This window comes from Chelonia mydas, chromosome 1, assembly GCF_015237465.2.
Source record: "Chelonia mydas isolate rCheMyd1 chromosome 1, rCheMyd1.pri.v2, whole genome shotgun sequence".
Lineage (NCBI taxonomy): Eukaryota > Metazoa > Chordata > Testudines > Cheloniidae > Chelonia > Chelonia mydas.
The window spans coordinates 16,350,174-16,367,654 of record NC_057849.1 but is presented as its reverse complement, the minus strand read 5'-3'; the positions used below and the strand labels follow the sequence as shown (position 1 = coordinate 16,367,654).

Genomic DNA, 17,481 nt, shown 5'->3' with positions numbered 1-17,481 from the left:
CCAGGGCAGGAGGGGGACAGGGAAGGTACATGCTGGTCACCATATTTTTAGCAGCAGTTTCCACGCTCCGTGTGAAAGGAGAGACCCATCGTGATTTAGTAGGACGAGATTATGCTCCACAAGGGGAGCAAGGAGCCTTTATTATTATGTATTATTTGTATGACCATAGCACCTAAGAGCCCTAGTCATGGGTCAGGCCCCCACTGTGATGGGTGCTGTACAAACACAGAGCAAAAGGATGCCCCCATCACCATCCTACCATGCCCCTGTGCAGGGGCCAATCACAACTGCAAGAACTCCTCAGAGTGAAAGCCCACAACAGCACCAGCTTCTCCTAAAGGGACAAGGAGGGGTGTGTGCAAAACCCAGTCCCCTCTCTACCAGCCAGCAGAGATGGGCAGCCACGGAGTGGAGAACATGCTGCACCCTCCTATGGGATGCCACAGACCCTCTGCTATCCAGGAACTGTGGGAGTGATTCTGTCTCCCTGAGCACAATGCTTCCGGGAGCTCTCTAAGGCTAGCCAGCTCACACTGTGCTGCCCACCGGACCTGTGTCTGAAAGGCCCAATCTAGCCCATGGTTTGCGTGTATGATGCTATTATTGATTGTGCAGGTTCCATGCCTGTGCTCGGAACATTTGATTGAAAGCCAGACTGAGTGCAATGTCTCTCCCCAGACATTACACGGGTACACGCACATGCCGTAGACCAGAGGATTTCCAAGGATGACACAGCTCTGTCCAGACTTCAAGGTTTATGTAATGGAATACTAAACTGTATTCTATGGTTCAACCATTAGGTGGCGGTGCATGTAAAAATACCTTATTTAAGCTACCTGGCAGTGCATTAATGATGAACACATCTGGTGTGTATCTTGCTCAGAAGCAAGCTCTGTAGCCAGTCCATATCTGGTACAGGGCCATGACAGTTTATTAGGAGTAGATGGAGTTACACAGGCAGGCTGTAGCTCCTGGCTGACTGGATGAAATTTTACTCTCAGACTATTTTGGCTTCTCATTGATTCTGACCTTTATTCTTAGGGAGTCGTATCTACCGGTAGCCTCCAAAAGTTCATTACTGACACAATGACTTAGTGCTCAGTTCCCCACTCTCATCACATGACAGAACTGCCACCCTGAAGATACATATTTTCTATATCAGAAAAGAGCCACCTTCTCCTTCTCTGAGGCATCTAGGCCAGCACATACCTTGTCAAACAGTGCGATGTAAAGCGAAAACCCAAATCGGTCCTTCAGGCTGATCTTGTCAGCTAAGGAATTACAGAGCTCTTTAGCGGTCGTTGCAGAGTCAGTTAGCAGCGTCTTCGTTGTCCCATCCATAAACGTAACAGGCAGCATGATAGGTTTCTTGGACTTGGTCGCCTAGGAGATTAGAGTCAAACTTTTTAAAGGCATACAAACTTGGTTTATTTGCCCATTTACAAGTTATCTCCCAACAGTCACAGTGCCTTTTCTGGATCCTTTGCTCTAGTACTTATGGCTACATTTGTAATATGGCTGCAATATACTTCTCCACAGCATAATGTAGAGTCACAACCTGAGTAATGGGGAAGAGCTGCAACTCCCAAATTTTTTAATTAACACAGTTAATTGTCAATGGTAATTTTTGATTCTCTTCAATGGACAGTGGATTGAATCCTGGAAGCATGTGTAACCTTTAAATCTGTGTAGAGACTTGGATAATATCCACTGCCTCAAACTACGTGGAACGCAGTTCTGTACCACCTTCAAAATACAAGAAGATGGAGAAGAGTGCAGACAAGAGGAACAGTAACAAGTGGATTGACGATAATGCAAGTCAGTCATAATCATTGTTCTCCACAAGGAAGACATAGTTTCTGCTTCTGAACTGCTAATCCTTAGAATAAGAGAGACAACATCCTATTAAGGGACTGTGAGAAAACGTTTACACCTCTAAATGGAACGGCATTCACTATTAGAGCTGGAAAGAAACTTTGTTTCTTTCCCCACAAAACACTTCAAAGAAAAACACTTCCACTGAATTTGTTAGGTTTTGGCTGAAAGAAATGAAAACCTGAAAACCAAACTTTTTGGTTTACGACAACTAAAAACTGAAAATATTGTTCATTCCCATTTTCAGTCGTCACGGACAGAAGAAAATTTTCCTACAAAAATCTGAAAAATTCAGACAGAAATGGACATTTTCTAAAGCAAATTTCTGTTCAGTCAAAAGTCACTTTCAACAACATTTCAATAAAACCTTTTTGACACACTCTATTTGCTCTAGGGGATTCAGACCTGTAATTCTAACCAGCTGGGCGGCTGTGTCCTAGTCCCATTTGCAAATGTCCTCCTCAATCTCTCTTCACAATAGGGAGCGTAACCAGGAGGACCTCCATTGATGAAGTTCCTTAAATACTGTTGGCAAGAGAGAATGTATCAGTTAGACGACTGACGGCTGCCGTTGGCTTGAACACAGGTCCATGGCTCCATTCTAAAGACTGTCCGCCCAAAATGTTATTGCAGCGTTGGTCAGAAGGGGGGAATAAATCAAATAGACCTGTAAGTAATGAGCAGTGGGGAGATAAACACCGAATTTAACCAAATGCACACACCAAATCAATTCCCTGCCATTGCAGGGGCCTTGCGCATTGGTGCGCCTTGGTCCCACCTATTATCTGAATGTGGCACACAATAGTTTGGTCTCCTGAGGGCTGTAACACTTTAGTCTAATCCAGGTTAATGGGCTTGCTGCAGGGGTAACTGGGCGAAGTTTAGTGGCCTGTGATGTGCCAGTCAGACTAGATGATCTAGTGGACCCTTCTGACCTTAAATTCTCTGATTCAATGGGTATGTCTACAGTGCAAGCCGGAGGTGTAATTTCCAGCTCAAGAAGACAAACCTGCACTAGCTCCAATTAAGCTAGCAAGCTAAAAATAGAAATATCGCTGCTGCACTGTGAGATAGCCACTTGCTAGATCACAGCTGAAATGCTACACATGAGCGTGGGCAGCTAGCCCGTCCTGCTGCTCATGCTGCCGGGGCTCCATTTCTGTTTTTAGTATGCCAGCTTGATCAGAACTTGCATGGGTACGTCTCCTCGACCTGGAAATTACACCTCCCACTCTAGTGTAGACATACCCTGTGTCACACACAGAGAACACTTTGATACGTCATTAATACAGTAGATAGGTATTTACTTGCTTAGATTTTTAAAAATATACATTTTAAGGAGGTTCTATCCAGGACTCTGTGCACTTGACCCATGTATTAAAAATGCAACCACATTCGTGCAGAAAAAAATTAAACCCAGCAGCCTCCCCAGAATGACAGTCAGAAAATACTTTATAAATAACTTAGACAGACAGCTCTATAAATCATAACTGGGAGGCTCTATAAATCACTTTGCTAGATCTATAAATCATAACTTAGACGTTCTATAAATAACTTAGATAAACAGCTAGGCACTCCGTGGTAATAGTTGCAACAGAGTTTGCATGGTAAACCTGATTTCGGCATCACCTCTAAAATCCACACCCACAAAACTAACAGCTTTGGAATTGGTAGGTAAGGTCTGGGGCTGATGCAGAATTTTTCTGCTAACTCTGAAATAAATCAGAGTAAGTGCTCCTGATAAATGTACCTTCAAAACAGAAGTATTCACCAGAGTCCAAAAAAAAAAATCTACAAATATTTTTGCCATCATATAGTACAAAAGGAGACAGAAGGAGAGAGAAAATATAGTTCAAATCCCCTCAGGTGAGTTCTGCCAGCAGTGCACACGGCCAGCATTTAACAGCTACGATACTTTTAGAAAAGAGAGTTCTTGACATTTTAAGTCCTGGTTCTGTAATGGCATCTGTACAGGAGACCCCAGTGGTTTGCCTGCAGCTCCTTGCAGGATCGGGGCCTTTAACAGTAACCTCAGAGAGAGTCACCAAGAGTCCAGAATGCAACAGGTTTGACCAGTAGCCCAAGATTACAGAGAGTAAAATCCTGGCTCCACGGGAGTCAATGGGAATTTGGCCGCTAGCTTCAGTGGGGCCAGGGTTCCAGCCAAAGGGTATATTTTGAAGACTATTAACAACTTGTTTCTAGACGTGCTGCCCTCTCCCCAAATAAGTCCTCCTTTATCAGAGATTTAAACACAGACTAAAACACTCCATGGGCCATCTCTAGTGACATGATTTACTGGGTCTCATTTCTGGGCATAATGGAAACTTCCGCTGTTTCACACACGATTTATCTGCCTTATCCGTTTCCCTACAGGAAGGGCTTGTGGCTGACACAAAGAACTCTATTGATGAATTTGGCTCCTGGATTCACTCTAAGGACCAAGGTCGTGATCCAGACTACACGGAAGTCAGTGGAAATGCTCCAACTGAACTTCACTGGGTTTGGGATCAGGCTACAGGTTCTGAAGTTCTTCCTTGTGCAAAGCTCTCATGGTGGCAATAGGAGTCTTGCCTGAGCAAGGACTGAGGGCCTAGTCCTGCCACATGCTAAGTACTCAGCCCAGCAAAGCCCTTAAGCCCATGCTGAAACGTAAGCCTGAGTAGCCCCATTGAAGTCACCGTGATTCTGGGTGCTCAGCACCTCTCAAAGTCAGGCTGCTTTTATCTAGGGACCTAAATATGGATTTAGGCCAAACTTGTTTTTAAAAATGGGGTCCAAAGAAGTGGCCTGATTTGCAAGAGTGACGAGAACTTAGCAGCTCCCAGTGATTTCGGTGGGAGCTGCTGGATGCCCAGTACTTTGGGAGATAAGGTCGCTCATCTAGAGGTCTTGGCTTCCATCTGGATACATGAGGAAGTAGGATACAGGGGGGTAGAGCAACCGAACAAAATACACTCATTGATTTGGGGTTAATTTAAAACAGACAGACACACACATTACATATATATATGTGTGTGTGTGTATATACATATAAATAAAATTTTAACTGCTTGGCCTGAAATTTTCTATGCCGATTTTTTTTTATTTCAGCAAAATTGAGCTCACCTTGTAATACCACTGATAGACACATTTACCAGCGTAGCAGAGGCATCGACTTAGTGTGCAAAAACCCCATCTGCATATACAAACTACCCTTTGTATATTCCTATGGAGTAACTGCAGGCATTAACATGCTGCCTGGATGTGCAGATCCCACTTGTGCAAGAATATGGATGTTTGGCCTCCCGTAGGTGTTTGCATATTCTTTGCAGAAGCAACTCAGATGCATGCATTTGAAAATGTGGCCCCGGAAGTCCCTGCTTTCTCACATACATAAACTGCAGCTGCTTTCTCTGACCCCTCTTCTGTGTTACCAGCCTTTCCGGATGGCAGCTTCCTCTAGGACTGTTAATTATTCTTGCTATTATATGTAGGACAAGAGAGGGCCAGACTGCAAAGCTGGGATCTATGCATCCCTAATTTACAGGTGTGCTTAGATTAGCCTATTGTAGAAATACAAGTCAGCTGTGAAGTTTGGCTGCAGATCTGGATTCAAATTTCTGCACGGCCTTGAGATCTGAGATTTGGTTTCAATTAAAAACAATTTCCTAATAATTTATTCTTCTATATAATTCAATGATTTGGGTAGAAGAATAGCCTTTCGGGCCCCAATTCAGGAAACGATCTAAGCAGTTGCTAAACTTTAACTTCGATGGGGCTGAAGCTCGTGCTTAAGTCCTTAGCTAAACTGAGGCTTTTATTACAATAGAGCTTTCCTGTAAAATCAGACCCTGTGTGGAAAGGGAGTCACGACACAGTCAACAAGCAGAGAAACCAAAGAGAAGAGTTGGCTCCAGCACTGCGAAAGGAAATGTATAAATAGATACGCCAGGCAAATGATAAATAACATTCGCTCTTCACCTTCACAAACTTTTCAGAAGGAGCAAAGCATCCCACGCACAGCGACATCAGGATCCAGCCTCTGGCGTGGCTGCTTTTGGAAGGGTTTTGGGTGAGCTGTTTGCAGATTTGACAATAGATTTCGTCCCTGCAACAGAAATCAGGGTTAGATCCCAGCCAATCATTCAAGATACCATTTCCCTCTCAGTGGATCCCTGATCCACAGCCCACTGAAGTCAATGGGAGTCTTTCCAATAATTTCAGTGGGCTCTGGATCAAGCCCTTAATGAATACTTTGCTACTTTTTCTGGTGAAATCTGCCTCTCAGGCTTGCAAACTGTTACTAGATGTTAAAGGGGCTGCTGTCTTTCAGATGGGATGTAAAACCAGACCCTGATGGCTTATAATTAAAGGTCCCATAGCACTTTATGTCAGTCTAGGGTTATTAACCTTGTTGCCCTGGCCAATCTAACTCTGACAATTACATCCCTCCTACAGAAATCCCCCTTGCAAATTCAAATGGAAACGGCATTCCTCTACACTTTGGCTGAGATCTTCCAAAGCTGCCGAAAAGCGGCTCTGGAACTGGGCATCCAGGCAGCTTTGAAAGTCTCAGCTTTCTCGTGCTGAGTTGCTACGTAGTGTTGCTGTGTCCATTTAAACAAACAGCCACCAAGTTCCATCCTAGCAGCAGCGTCTTGTCAGTGGTGGGTAAAATGAGCCTTGTATGTTGTTTGTGTGAAGAGCTTTGTGAGCTTTTGGGACGAATGGCAAAACATACCAGAGGCGGTGCAGGGAATGACACCCTGTAGTTGAGGTGGCCCAAAATGTTCCATAAGAAGACCCTGTTTTCTGTTCCTTAAACTTGGCCAAATTTTAACTGCTTGGGCTGAAATTTTCTATGCTGATTTTTAAAAAAATTTCAGCAAAAACAGTTTGGTTGTTTCTCAGAACGAGGTTTAGGAAAAAGACGTGTTTTGTCCATGTTAAAAGCTTCTTATGTCTGTTTTGTTGAGAAGCTGTAAGTGCCGCCACCTTTTGGAACAGGGACTTACAATTTGGTATGGGGATTGCCCTGTGGTCAGGGGGTATTTTTTGCCATCCCCTTGAAAATCCACCCATGTTTGGCCAAGTTCATGAGCCTTTGAAAATATTAGTTTGCACATGCTCAGAGGAGTTTGGCAGCAGAATTCTCCACAGAGTCTGCCAGCATACGCCATCCCCTAACAGCTACTATCTGCTACCAGGCACTCACAAAAGCAGCTGAGGTCCTTCTGCTATGAATATATCGAGCACTATATAATGCTCTGAAAAATCAGGTCTTAAGCATTTCAAATTGGGCCCCCTAAATCAGTATATAATTTTAACCTTAATCTGCTTTTAATCACACAGTTCCCCATCTGTAAAATGGGCATAATACCACCCCCTCATCTCATAGAGTTGTAGTGAAGATACATTAATTGTGCATGAAACAGGGTTGGAATAATGTGCAGAAATAAGGCCAAGGGCCACACACTGGACAGTGAGTAGGACAAAATATTGAATAGCTGTTCATTAAGTGAGCACTGTCCATTCTGTGCACTGAATGAGGCAGGGTCCGATGGAAAAAACAGCATATGATCTGGTAATTAAAGATAGTGTCTGAATGCATATGCACAAAGGGGCTGAATTAAGGTAGCATGGGCAATCATAATTCTGGCTTTTCCTGTCTTTTGAGTTTTACTTTGCAACTGCAACAATGTTCTTTTAACATAGTTTTTTGTATGCAATAAAAGAAATCTATTCTTCTAACAAAAGAAGACCCAGCAACTTAGGCTGTAATGGCTTGGATAAAAATAAGCAGTGAAAAGAAAAAAGGCATGCTAACAACCGGGGGCGTGATCCAAAGTCCAATGAAGTCTATGTCAGCCTTTCCACTGACCCCAGTGAGCTTTGGATCAAGCCTGAAATGAACATCTAACAAACATGATGGGAGCCTAGCCCCAATCATACAGAGGAAGAGAGCTCGAAGAACAGTGTAATACATGTTTTAATCAATCGCACAGATTAGCAAAAACCTTTTTTTTCAATGAGAGCAGCTTAACTAATAGGGGGGAAAACCAGAGAATGATGGTCGACTCTTTCCACTGATTTCTAACCTTAATGCTGGTCTGAGGATGCCATTACCAATAATGAAATGCAGCTTCTCCAAGTTGGAGGTGGGTCGGTCTTCGAGCATGCTGTTGCCTTGGAGGGTGGACTCACCGTCATGGAGTCTCTTTGTCACCTGTCAACCAAAGACATTATTCTCTTTCTGGATAACTTGTTGCTATGGTTCTCCCCTCCTCCAACCCAGGCCTCTATGAACAGCTGCCCCCCGCCCAAGTAGGACTATAATCTAGTCGTGACAGTTCCCAGGAGAACCCCATCTCCTGTTTATTCAGAGGGCTTCAATTTTACCCTCTAATTTACCAGTAATTTGGATGCAGCTCTTTTGCTTTTAATCCCCCAAATCCTTTTATAGTACATATAAAGGTGAACCAAGTTCTGTCTAATCAATCTACCTAGAGCAGGGATCTCAAACTCAGATCACCAGGAGGGCCACATGAGGATTACTGACACCCCACCCCGCCCCTGGCCCCACCCTCACTCCACCTCTTCCATGAGACCCCGCCCTGCCTCTTCCCACCCCTTCCCCAAAGTCCCCAACCCAACTCCGCCCCCTCCCTGCCCCTATTCCAACCCCTTCCCCAAATCCCCACCCCTGCCCCACCTCTTCTCCGCCTCCTCCCCTGAGTGTGCGGCTCCCCGCTCCTCCCTCCTGGAAAGCGCTAAGCGCTGCCAAACAGCTGTTTGGCAGCGGGAAGCGCCTGGAGGAAGGCAGAGGAGTGGGGATGCGGTGTGCTGGGGGTGGCGGCGGGGGATGGGAGTTTGCCGGCCACAGGAAATAACTCAGGGGGAGGCCGGGGGGGAGCGCAGGGAGCTTGGCAGGCCACAGCAAATAACTCCGTGGGCCGCATGCGGCCCATGGGCTGCGTGTTTGAGACCCCTGACCTAGAGCATCTTCTTATAGTATCTGTTTTGTCTTAGCCCACTCCTTTGCCCCAGTTTTTCCACAACAGCACCCATAGGCCACAATTCCGAGCCCCACCCTCAGCTGGGATAACTCTATTAGAAGGCAGTGGAGTTACACCAGCCTATAACTGATGAGGATCTGGCTCTTCATCTCATCTCTATTCAATCATCATTAAAAAACCAGTAACACAATTAAAAGATGCTCCATCAGCCAAAACCACAACACCATGGCTGTAAGGGTGTAAGCACATTCGTGGTTGTGATCGCTGTTATTGGTTTCCTCTGTAAGCGCACATCATAGAATCATAGAACTGTAGGACTGGAAGGGACCTCGAGAGGTCATCTAATCCAGTCCTCAGAATTCATGGCAGGACTAAGTATTATCTAGACTATCCCTGGCAAGTGTTTGTCTAACCTGCTCTTAAAAATCTCCAATGACAGAGATTCCACAACCTCCTCAGACAATTTATTCCAGTGCTTAACCACGCTGACAGTTAGGAAGTTTTTATTGATGTCCAACCTAAACCGCAATTTGAGCCCATTGCTTCTTGTAATACCCTCAGAAGAAGGACAACAATTTTTCTTCCTCCTCCTTGTAACAACCTTTTATGTACTTGAAAACTGTTATCCCCTCTCTAACTAAACAAACTCATTTTTAAAGTCTTCCCTCATAGGTCATGTTATCGAGGCTGTTAATCATTTTTGTTGCTCTTCTCTGGACTTTCTCCAGTTTGTCCACATCCTTCCTGAAATGTGGCATCCAGAACTAGACACAATGCTCCAGTGGAGGCCTAATCAGCATGCAGTAGAGCAGAAAAATTACTTCTCATGTCTTGCTTACAACACTCCTGTTAATACATCCCAGAAGGATGTTCGCTTTTTTTGCAACAGTGTCACACTGTTGACTCATATTTAGCTTGTGGTCTACCGTGAGCCCCCGATCCCGTTCTGCAGTGCTCCTTCCTGGGCAGTCATTTCCCATTTTGTATGTGTGCAACTGATTGTTCCTTCCTAACTGGAGTGCTTTGCAGTTGTCCTTACAGTATTCCATCCTATTTACTTCAGACCATTTCTCCAGTTTGTCCAGATCATTTTGAATTTTAATCCTATCCTCCAAAGCACTTGCAACCCCTCCCAGCTTGGTATCATCCGCAAACTCTACAAGTGTACTCTCTATGCCATTATCTAAATCATTGATGAAGACATTGAACAGAACCAGACCCAGAACTGATCCCTGCGGGACTCCACGTGATATGCCCTTCCAGCTTGACTGTGAACCACTGATAATTCCTCTCTACCATACTGTATAAAAAGGAGGATGTGTCAAGAAAAAGGATTCTCTGCCCCAAGAGCCGAAGAGTGGGATTTTCAGAAGTGCTCAGCACTGGCCGAATGGCTCACATGGGAGTTTGACCACAGATATCAATGGCAGTGGAGTTAGGCCAATGTTGAGTGCTTGTGAAAATCCACTCGGAATCTAAAGCCGAGCAGGGTGGGACTGAAGCGAGAAAGACCGAGAATGTGCAGGCCAACACAGAGGGATGGGCGACTCTCACTGGACGTCTATGCAGACGGAGGGGTGTGAAAAGAGGAGATGGACGGCTTGATGACTGGAGAGTGGGAGCTGTGCCAGGCATAGGGAACAGTGGGGAAGAAGGCATGAGGTGCAGGGTGACTCAAGGAGACATGGGGAGCCAACCTTTCCCTTTAAAGAATCCTTAAATCTTTCAGGCCCCCAAAGACACAGCGAGCAGCAAACCCAGAGAAGGTCTGGTTGTGTTAGCAGCAGGAGAGAGTCAGAGAGCCCTGCAGATCATATAATACCACTTGTGGTAACCAGCCGCAAAGCATTTCCTCTCACCTCTTCAGTCAGTTTGGATTTCTTCTTTAGAGTCAAGGAGACCAGTTTGTGCCGCACACTGTTCTTCTTGTGGCCATCTATGTGAGCGCTCTGCAAAGGCAAGAAATATAGCCTTATTCCTGAGACACACACAACCCTGCAGAGTGGGTTTCCTGTGTATCCGGCTCATCAGCTTTTAGAAATGGCAACATTTTCCGTGGATTCAGAGCACTGATTTGATATTTCTGAGAGATGGGCCAGAACCAAACCCCTATATCTAATTTTCTCCAACCCACTGTAATGCTCAGATCTGGATCTCAGTTTTGCAGCTGGCCTCTGTCTCTTTAATGGGCCAAATCAAAACCTGGATTGAAACAACCTCATATTTTAGGAAAGTTTGACATGAAGGTAAATTACAGCTCAAACCCATCTCTAATATGTAGTTTATGGATTAGAAGCAGCTGGCCGCTTATGAATATCCATCCATCCATTTCTAATTCAATCTAACCAGGCATTCATACTACCCAGAGAAATGAGAATATTACTATCCAAGAAGAACAGTTTGTCTCTAAGATAAAAATACATTGTTAAATTTTATTTCTCTTCTCTAGGGGCTCTGCTGATGCTACAGCCGACTGAAATATGATCTTCTGTCCAATGAAAAAATTTAAAAAATGGTTAATTATACAGAACCAAGCCTGATTCTTCATGTATATTTTAACATAATTAGATCCCAATGGAGATTACTTTCCTCACCAGCAGCTTTAATGAAATTGCTACATTATATCATTGTTTCTGGGAATATGATTAGAACCAGGCATTTTATTTATTTAGATCTACCAAAAGTGGCAGACAAAGGTGGCTGTTCTTAGACTCTAGAGCAGTGGTCTCCAAAGTGGGGTGTGCCAGGCCATCCGTGGGGGTGCACGGCAGGAGGAGCGCTGCCGAAGAAGCACCGCCGGCATGGCAGCAGCAGTGCTCCTGGACCTTTGATCCTTGGGTGGCACGCCGGCGGCCGCTCGGCTCTCCCCGCTCCGTCTTCGGCGGCACGCCGGCGGCCGCTCGGCTCTCCCCGCTCCGTCTTCGGCGGCACGCCGGCGGCCGCTCGGCTCTCCCTGCTCCGTCTTCGGCGGCACGCCGGCGGCCGCTCGGCTCTCCCCGCTCCGTCTTCGGCGGCATGCCGGTGGCCGCTCTTTTTTTTTTTTTTTGCTTCCCCAGAGCTGGCCCTGGGGGTGCGCGATTCAAAAAGTTTGGAGACCCCTGCTCTAGAGGGCCTTGATGTAATTGACAAACACATCTAAGAGCAGCAGTACCATTTATCACATCCTGCCACCAGCAAGCCAGGCCACTGAAAATGTCTTGCCATCTTGTATAAGGCAGATTCTCAAAGACGAAAGCATACGAACTGCCAGAGTGCAATGACCAATGGTCTATCCAGTCTTTGTCCTGCTTTTGGGAGCAGCCAAAGATGGATTCTTATGGTGAAGTGTACCTGTCCCATAATAACCTAATGGTGCAATACCATTTACCATAGGAGTAATTTTCTTCTGACCCCAAGAGGGGTTGAATCCCTTGGGACAATCCCAGACCTCACCGCTCCCACACATCTTTGGCCTGACTAACACAAACACAGAGCAACATGTTCATTTAAATCCAACCAAAAACACTCCACCGCACACACAATTCTTCCCCATGCCTGGGGAGAGGATGAGAGAATGAACCACATGTGACAAGTGTTAGCCACATAGCTTAACGCACTAATAATCATAATAATACCTAGTTCTGCTAGAGTGCTTTGCATCAGTAGAATACTATGGTGAGGAGGGCGGTATAAGAATCTATATGGAATAGAATTTATACTTTGAAACACAAGGGATGAGAGCCTTTGTAGTTTTCTCCTTGCTAGCATAGTGGCGGATGAAATTTACAAAACTATTTGCCTCAATCAACCCCATCAGCAGTTTGTTCCATAGATAAATTTCTACTTTCATGAACGGTACATCAAGAATATGGGCTCTTCTACAGCTGTAACATTAAAGGAAAGAGCATTCTCACCTCTCCTTCCCCCTGCAGAGCCTGCAGCTCTTTCTTGTAGGTCTTTTTCCCTAGAGTCTCATAGATTTTGGTCATCACTGGAATCTTCTCGCTGCCGTCACTCATAGCCGTATGGTATTTAGGCTCAGGAAGGTCTCCCATGAAACGAAGGATAGTGATCCACACTGCCAGTGCTGCCTATTTGCAATAAAGATGTAACTTACTAGAGTTCTTAGCTTGGTCTGGGTTAATATAATTAATTGTGTGTATTAGACTGTAATAAAGCCATGGCCACCAGTGACTGGCCCCATCCCAGCACTAAACACTTCATGACAGCATGGATAATACTCAGATCCCCTGCTCCAAAAGCACAGGCCCCTGCTACTTGAGCTAAAGGAGACTCTCCTTTGGTTGTTAGCAGGTCTATGACAAACCATTGAGCGGTTCTGAATCTGTCCACGAGAGGCTAGTGGTGAGTATACAGTGCAAAATGACTAGTTCATTAAAATGTGTACTGTAAATGCAAATTAAACTAAAACTGTGCAATACGGACTGCAGTCTGGAAAATACATGACACCCTTCTCCATTAAAGTCGTGTATGAAGGAGAAACGACTCAAATTAGATCATCCAAAACAAACTAAGTCCCTGCCCCTGCTCCCTCCCGCCCAAAAAGAACAATCAGACTGTTAGTATCAAAAAAGGGTTTCTTACTAAGTTGAGGTTTTCTGTCCCACCATTTCTCAGCTGCATGAACAGAAAGGCCAGTAGAATAATAACAAACAGGGAGGATCCTACGATCCATCTTTTTATACAATGTAGGGCCATTAAGGAGTTTGGGCACAAGTCTCCTATACAGTTCTTGTGCACACCCTGTATACGTGGCTCTCGGCCCAATCCCTAACAGACCGGTCACCACAAGCACAGTGGGCACCGTCAGCAGGGCCGGCTCCAGCATTTTTGCCACCCCAAGTGGTTAAAAATTTTTTTTGCCGCCGAACGGGGAGGCGGAATCCTGCCTGCCGAACACGGAGGCGGATGGTGCAGCCGCCGAATTGCTGCCGGCAACCGAAGAAGAGTCACATTCTTGCCATCGCATTGCCGCCGAGCACGAAACGCGCTGTGACGGAGCGGCCACTGAATTCCCGCCGCCACCGAGGGAGGATTGCCACCCCAGAGCCCGATTCCTGCCGCCCCTTTACATTTGCCACCCCAGGCACCTGCTTGGTTCGCTGGTGCCTGGAGCCAGCCCTGACCGTCAGAGCATCTCAGCAGAGACATCAAGGACTGAATGGGCATGTGGACTGACTTCCCTTCCTGAGGCACATGGATGGGACAATGTGGGAGCAGACTGTCCTACTGCTGTATATTTATGCCTGTTTGGTGGCCCTCTGCCTCCCAAGCTCTAACTCTAGCCTGCTACACAAGTACTAGATTCAGGTTCAGAATGCTTGGGGAGGATTGCTTTATTACTGGCTTGCACTGTTTTATTTCTTAAACATGGTGCTCAAGCACATCGCCAATGAAATTTCCTTAGGGTGCACCACATGACTATTGTAAAAAGGCTGGTGGCTACTTGCCCAACAGAAAGAGAAGCCATCAATGAATGTCACACGGGACATCCAATAGCAGTAAGGACTTTGCTCCTAAACTATCTTCAGACTCGTGTGTTCTTCTTGGATGGATTCAAATGGGTATCCTAGAAACAAAGGGCTCTGTAGCCTATTACCAAACCCCTGAACCATCCAGCCCCATTCTTCATGACCAGGACATTTCTGGATTATTTCCTGTCTCACCAACTGGTCTCCTTCATCCTCGTGGTACAAAAGGGGCTGCTTAAGTGGCCGGCGGATGTATGTGTGCGTCGTCGTGCCCTGGAAGTAGGTGGCTGCAAACTTTGCAAATTTGTACTCTGAGAGGTCTTCCTCCTCTTCCTCGGGGAGGGGCAAAGCTGCATCTAAATCCTCTTCCTCCAGCTCCTTTTGGGTTCGCTCAAGGTCCTGGAGAGGGAGGAAAATATACATGCCCTGTTTGGTTTTGTGTTTTTTAAAGCTCCCTCACCCTACACCTGACCTTGCTCCCCGTTCGGCCACTGATTTCAATAGGACCAGGATCAGTTCTTAGGACAAGAATAGGCACAAAGGACCCAGTCCAACTCCCCTTGAAACCAGTGATTTCAAGGGGAGCTGGATCCAGCCCACGTGAGGTCTGTAGATACTTCTTTATCCTGAGGAGAATTCCTCTGTGGGACAGACTCCCAAAGGCAGCAGCAGAAGCAGCAAGTGTGAACACACTGGAAAAAAAGTTATGATGAGCACTCCAAGAGCAAACCATTAGGGTAATAGGGTGATGATGCTGAACCAAGATGGGATGGATTGCCATCTGTCCCAATGTGGTACTCTGAGCAACACTGGCAAGCCCTGTCTGTTGCTCCATTCTCCGTGCAGTACCTCAAAGCCATTGGGTGCCTGTCCTTCCTGGCCTGGCAGAGAAGAAGTGGTCCCTAGGAATCCAAACATTTTGTCCACCATATCTGAGTCGTTCACTGGCTCGTTTCGGGCCTTCTCCATTTTGCTTAAGAGTTCCTTCTTCCGACGGGCTTCCTCCTTCTCCTTCACCTCTCTCTCAGCATCTTCCCGGGCCAGCTGGGCAAGGCGTACCTAGAAGAGAATGGTTATGCTGACTAGAGTGCATTCTCTGGCAAGCTGGTCCTAAATTCTGCAGCATGGCCCCTTGGCTTTAGAGCAGAAGGAAGGTCTTGGGGTTAAAGCACTAGACTGAGACGCAGAAGATCTGAGATAAATTCCCAGCTCTGCCACTGACTCACTGTGTGACCTTGGACAATGCACTTAAAGCTGTGCCTCAGTTCCCCACCTGCAAAATGGACACAGCAATACTTCTTTCTCTCTTCTTTTGGCTATTTAGAGCACGAGGTCCCAGGTGCAGGACTTTTACTCTATGTACATAGAACACCTAGCACAGTAGCAATGTTCCAGTCTCAGGAGGGGTCCTTTATGCAGTCCCATAATACCCAAAAGAATAAGCATAAGCTGTGGCATTCTGGTGTAGCAGATTGGAAATTCTGTGCTAGCTTCATTCAAGTTAAAATAGGGACGGCTTTACTGAATCAAATACGAACAATACAACAGGACAGTAAGTCCTCATACTATTTATTGGGATGCTGCCTTCAATTGACTTTATTCTGCCCCTACACTTTTCAGCAGGAGTAGAATCAGGCCCTAAAGAGAAGCCAAGAAAGAGAAAAGTCAGGACGTACTTGGTGCTTCTTTTCTGCTTCCTCTTTGGCTTTCTTGGCACTCATCTCCTTCCTGAGTCGTTCCTCTTCTGCCAGACGAAGCTTCTCTGCTTCCAGACGGCGGTGATACTGGGAAAGAAAACACAAGCGGGCTTTTAAAAAGGCAGTTAGCACTTTTGCCCTGCTAACATCCAGATCACAGGAGCACGCAGTACAGACACAAACACAGCTCTGTCCCTTGGTATGTCTCAAGGAACACTAACATAATGGGAGTCAGTTTCTAGCCCGAGAGAGGCTACCAGCTTTCACATTGCTTTCTGATTTTTATTTCATTCTGTCAAGACCTTGGGGAAAGAATTTGTGTTCTGCACTCCCTTGCACAGAGTCAGTGATCCACACACTACTGTGATCTGCCTCTCTCTATGGTATTTAGGGAGCTGACCTCTAGGGTAACCACAGACTTTTGTATCCTGGAACAAACATTTGGGGCATGCCCATATTAGACTTCACCAAAGTGTTAACTAACTCAAGTTAATTGGCAATCAATTAACTCCAGGTTAAAAAAAATCTAGTGTAGACATACCTTAGACAGAGAGACACTGACAGCTAGACAAAGGCCGTAGGATGGATGTTATACAGTCTATCATGCTCTGGGGAAACCAGCCCTGTTGGTCCTGTTAACTGGCTGCTGTCTTTCTCCAGCAAACGTGCTAGCAAATAGCATTTCCTGCATGGTACTTACTTCTCCCTTAAGGCGCTTATACAGCCTCCGAGCAATCATGCCCCTGGCATAAGCCTGGACCGTGAAGACAGCCCATAGGCGATGGCGGAAGGCCCTGCGCACCAGGCAGCCCCGGCACCTTGCCTGGAACTCGATGATGCGTCTGCGAGCCATGTGGTACTGCGTGTGGAGTTTGCGGGAACGGTAGAGGGCCTGGAGCCTCAGGAACCCAATCCTCATCTGCAAAGGAAACAGAGTTAAGACACTGGGGACTCCTGAGGGTCTCACTGGCCATAATCAGATTTTCCTCGCTCGTCCGCCCTCTCGCAGCTGAAAATAAAAACCTGATGAAATTAACAACAAGCAAAGAGCTCCCCCCTCCCCCCCAGAAAGCAGGGGAGAACTGCTGTGAGATGGCAGAGAAACAAAGAGCACCTGGATTTGGGGGCCTGATCCAAAGCTCACTTAGTCAACGGGAGTTTTCCCACTGACTTCCATGGGCTAGAGATCCAAGCCTTTATGGGCTCAGTGACCCGTAAAGCACAGTCTCCTCCCTGTGCTTCCCTCCAGAGGTTTGGCTCTCAAGATCCCCCAGATCTATGCAGATCTCAGGGCAATCACAGGTAGAAAGAGCCATGCACAAAGAGGCCCAGCATCTCCCCCTGCCTCCTGTCATGCCTATTACCACTACATTGTCTCCTCCAAGCAGTTCCACATCACAGGAGGGGGCACTTACGTTGATTCAGTCACGCATAGCTTAA

The 17,481-nt window shown here is 46.1% G+C and overlaps 1 protein-coding gene across 5 annotated transcripts in view; it reads right to left on the bottom strand.

Moving 5' to 3' along the window:
* MYO7A (myosin VIIA) overlaps window positions 1-17,481 on the bottom strand; it is a 181,379-nt gene that overhangs the window by 30,679 nt on the left and 133,219 nt on the right. For all 5 annotated transcript variants that reach the window (XM_043527899.1, XM_043527904.1, XM_043527883.1 and 2 more), the window contains 10 exons: window positions 16,742-16,960; window positions 16,021-16,128; window positions 15,194-15,403; window positions 14,540-14,743; window positions 12,767-12,943; window positions 10,733-10,822; window positions 7,956-8,083; window positions 5,839-5,965; window positions 2,281-2,400; window positions 1,210-1,383 (listed from right to left, as the gene is read on the bottom strand). In XM_043527899.1, the coding sequence (XP_043383834.1) occupies window positions 1,210-1,383; window positions 2,281-2,400; window positions 5,839-5,965; window positions 7,956-8,083; window positions 10,733-10,822; window positions 12,767-12,943; window positions 14,540-14,743; window positions 15,194-15,403; window positions 16,021-16,128; window positions 16,742-16,960 (1,557 nt within the window). The remainder of the gene's footprint in view (window positions 1-1,209; window positions 1,384-2,280; window positions 2,401-5,838; window positions 5,966-7,955; window positions 8,084-10,732; window positions 10,823-12,766; window positions 12,944-14,539; window positions 14,744-15,193; window positions 15,404-16,020; window positions 16,129-16,741; window positions 16,961-17,481) is intronic.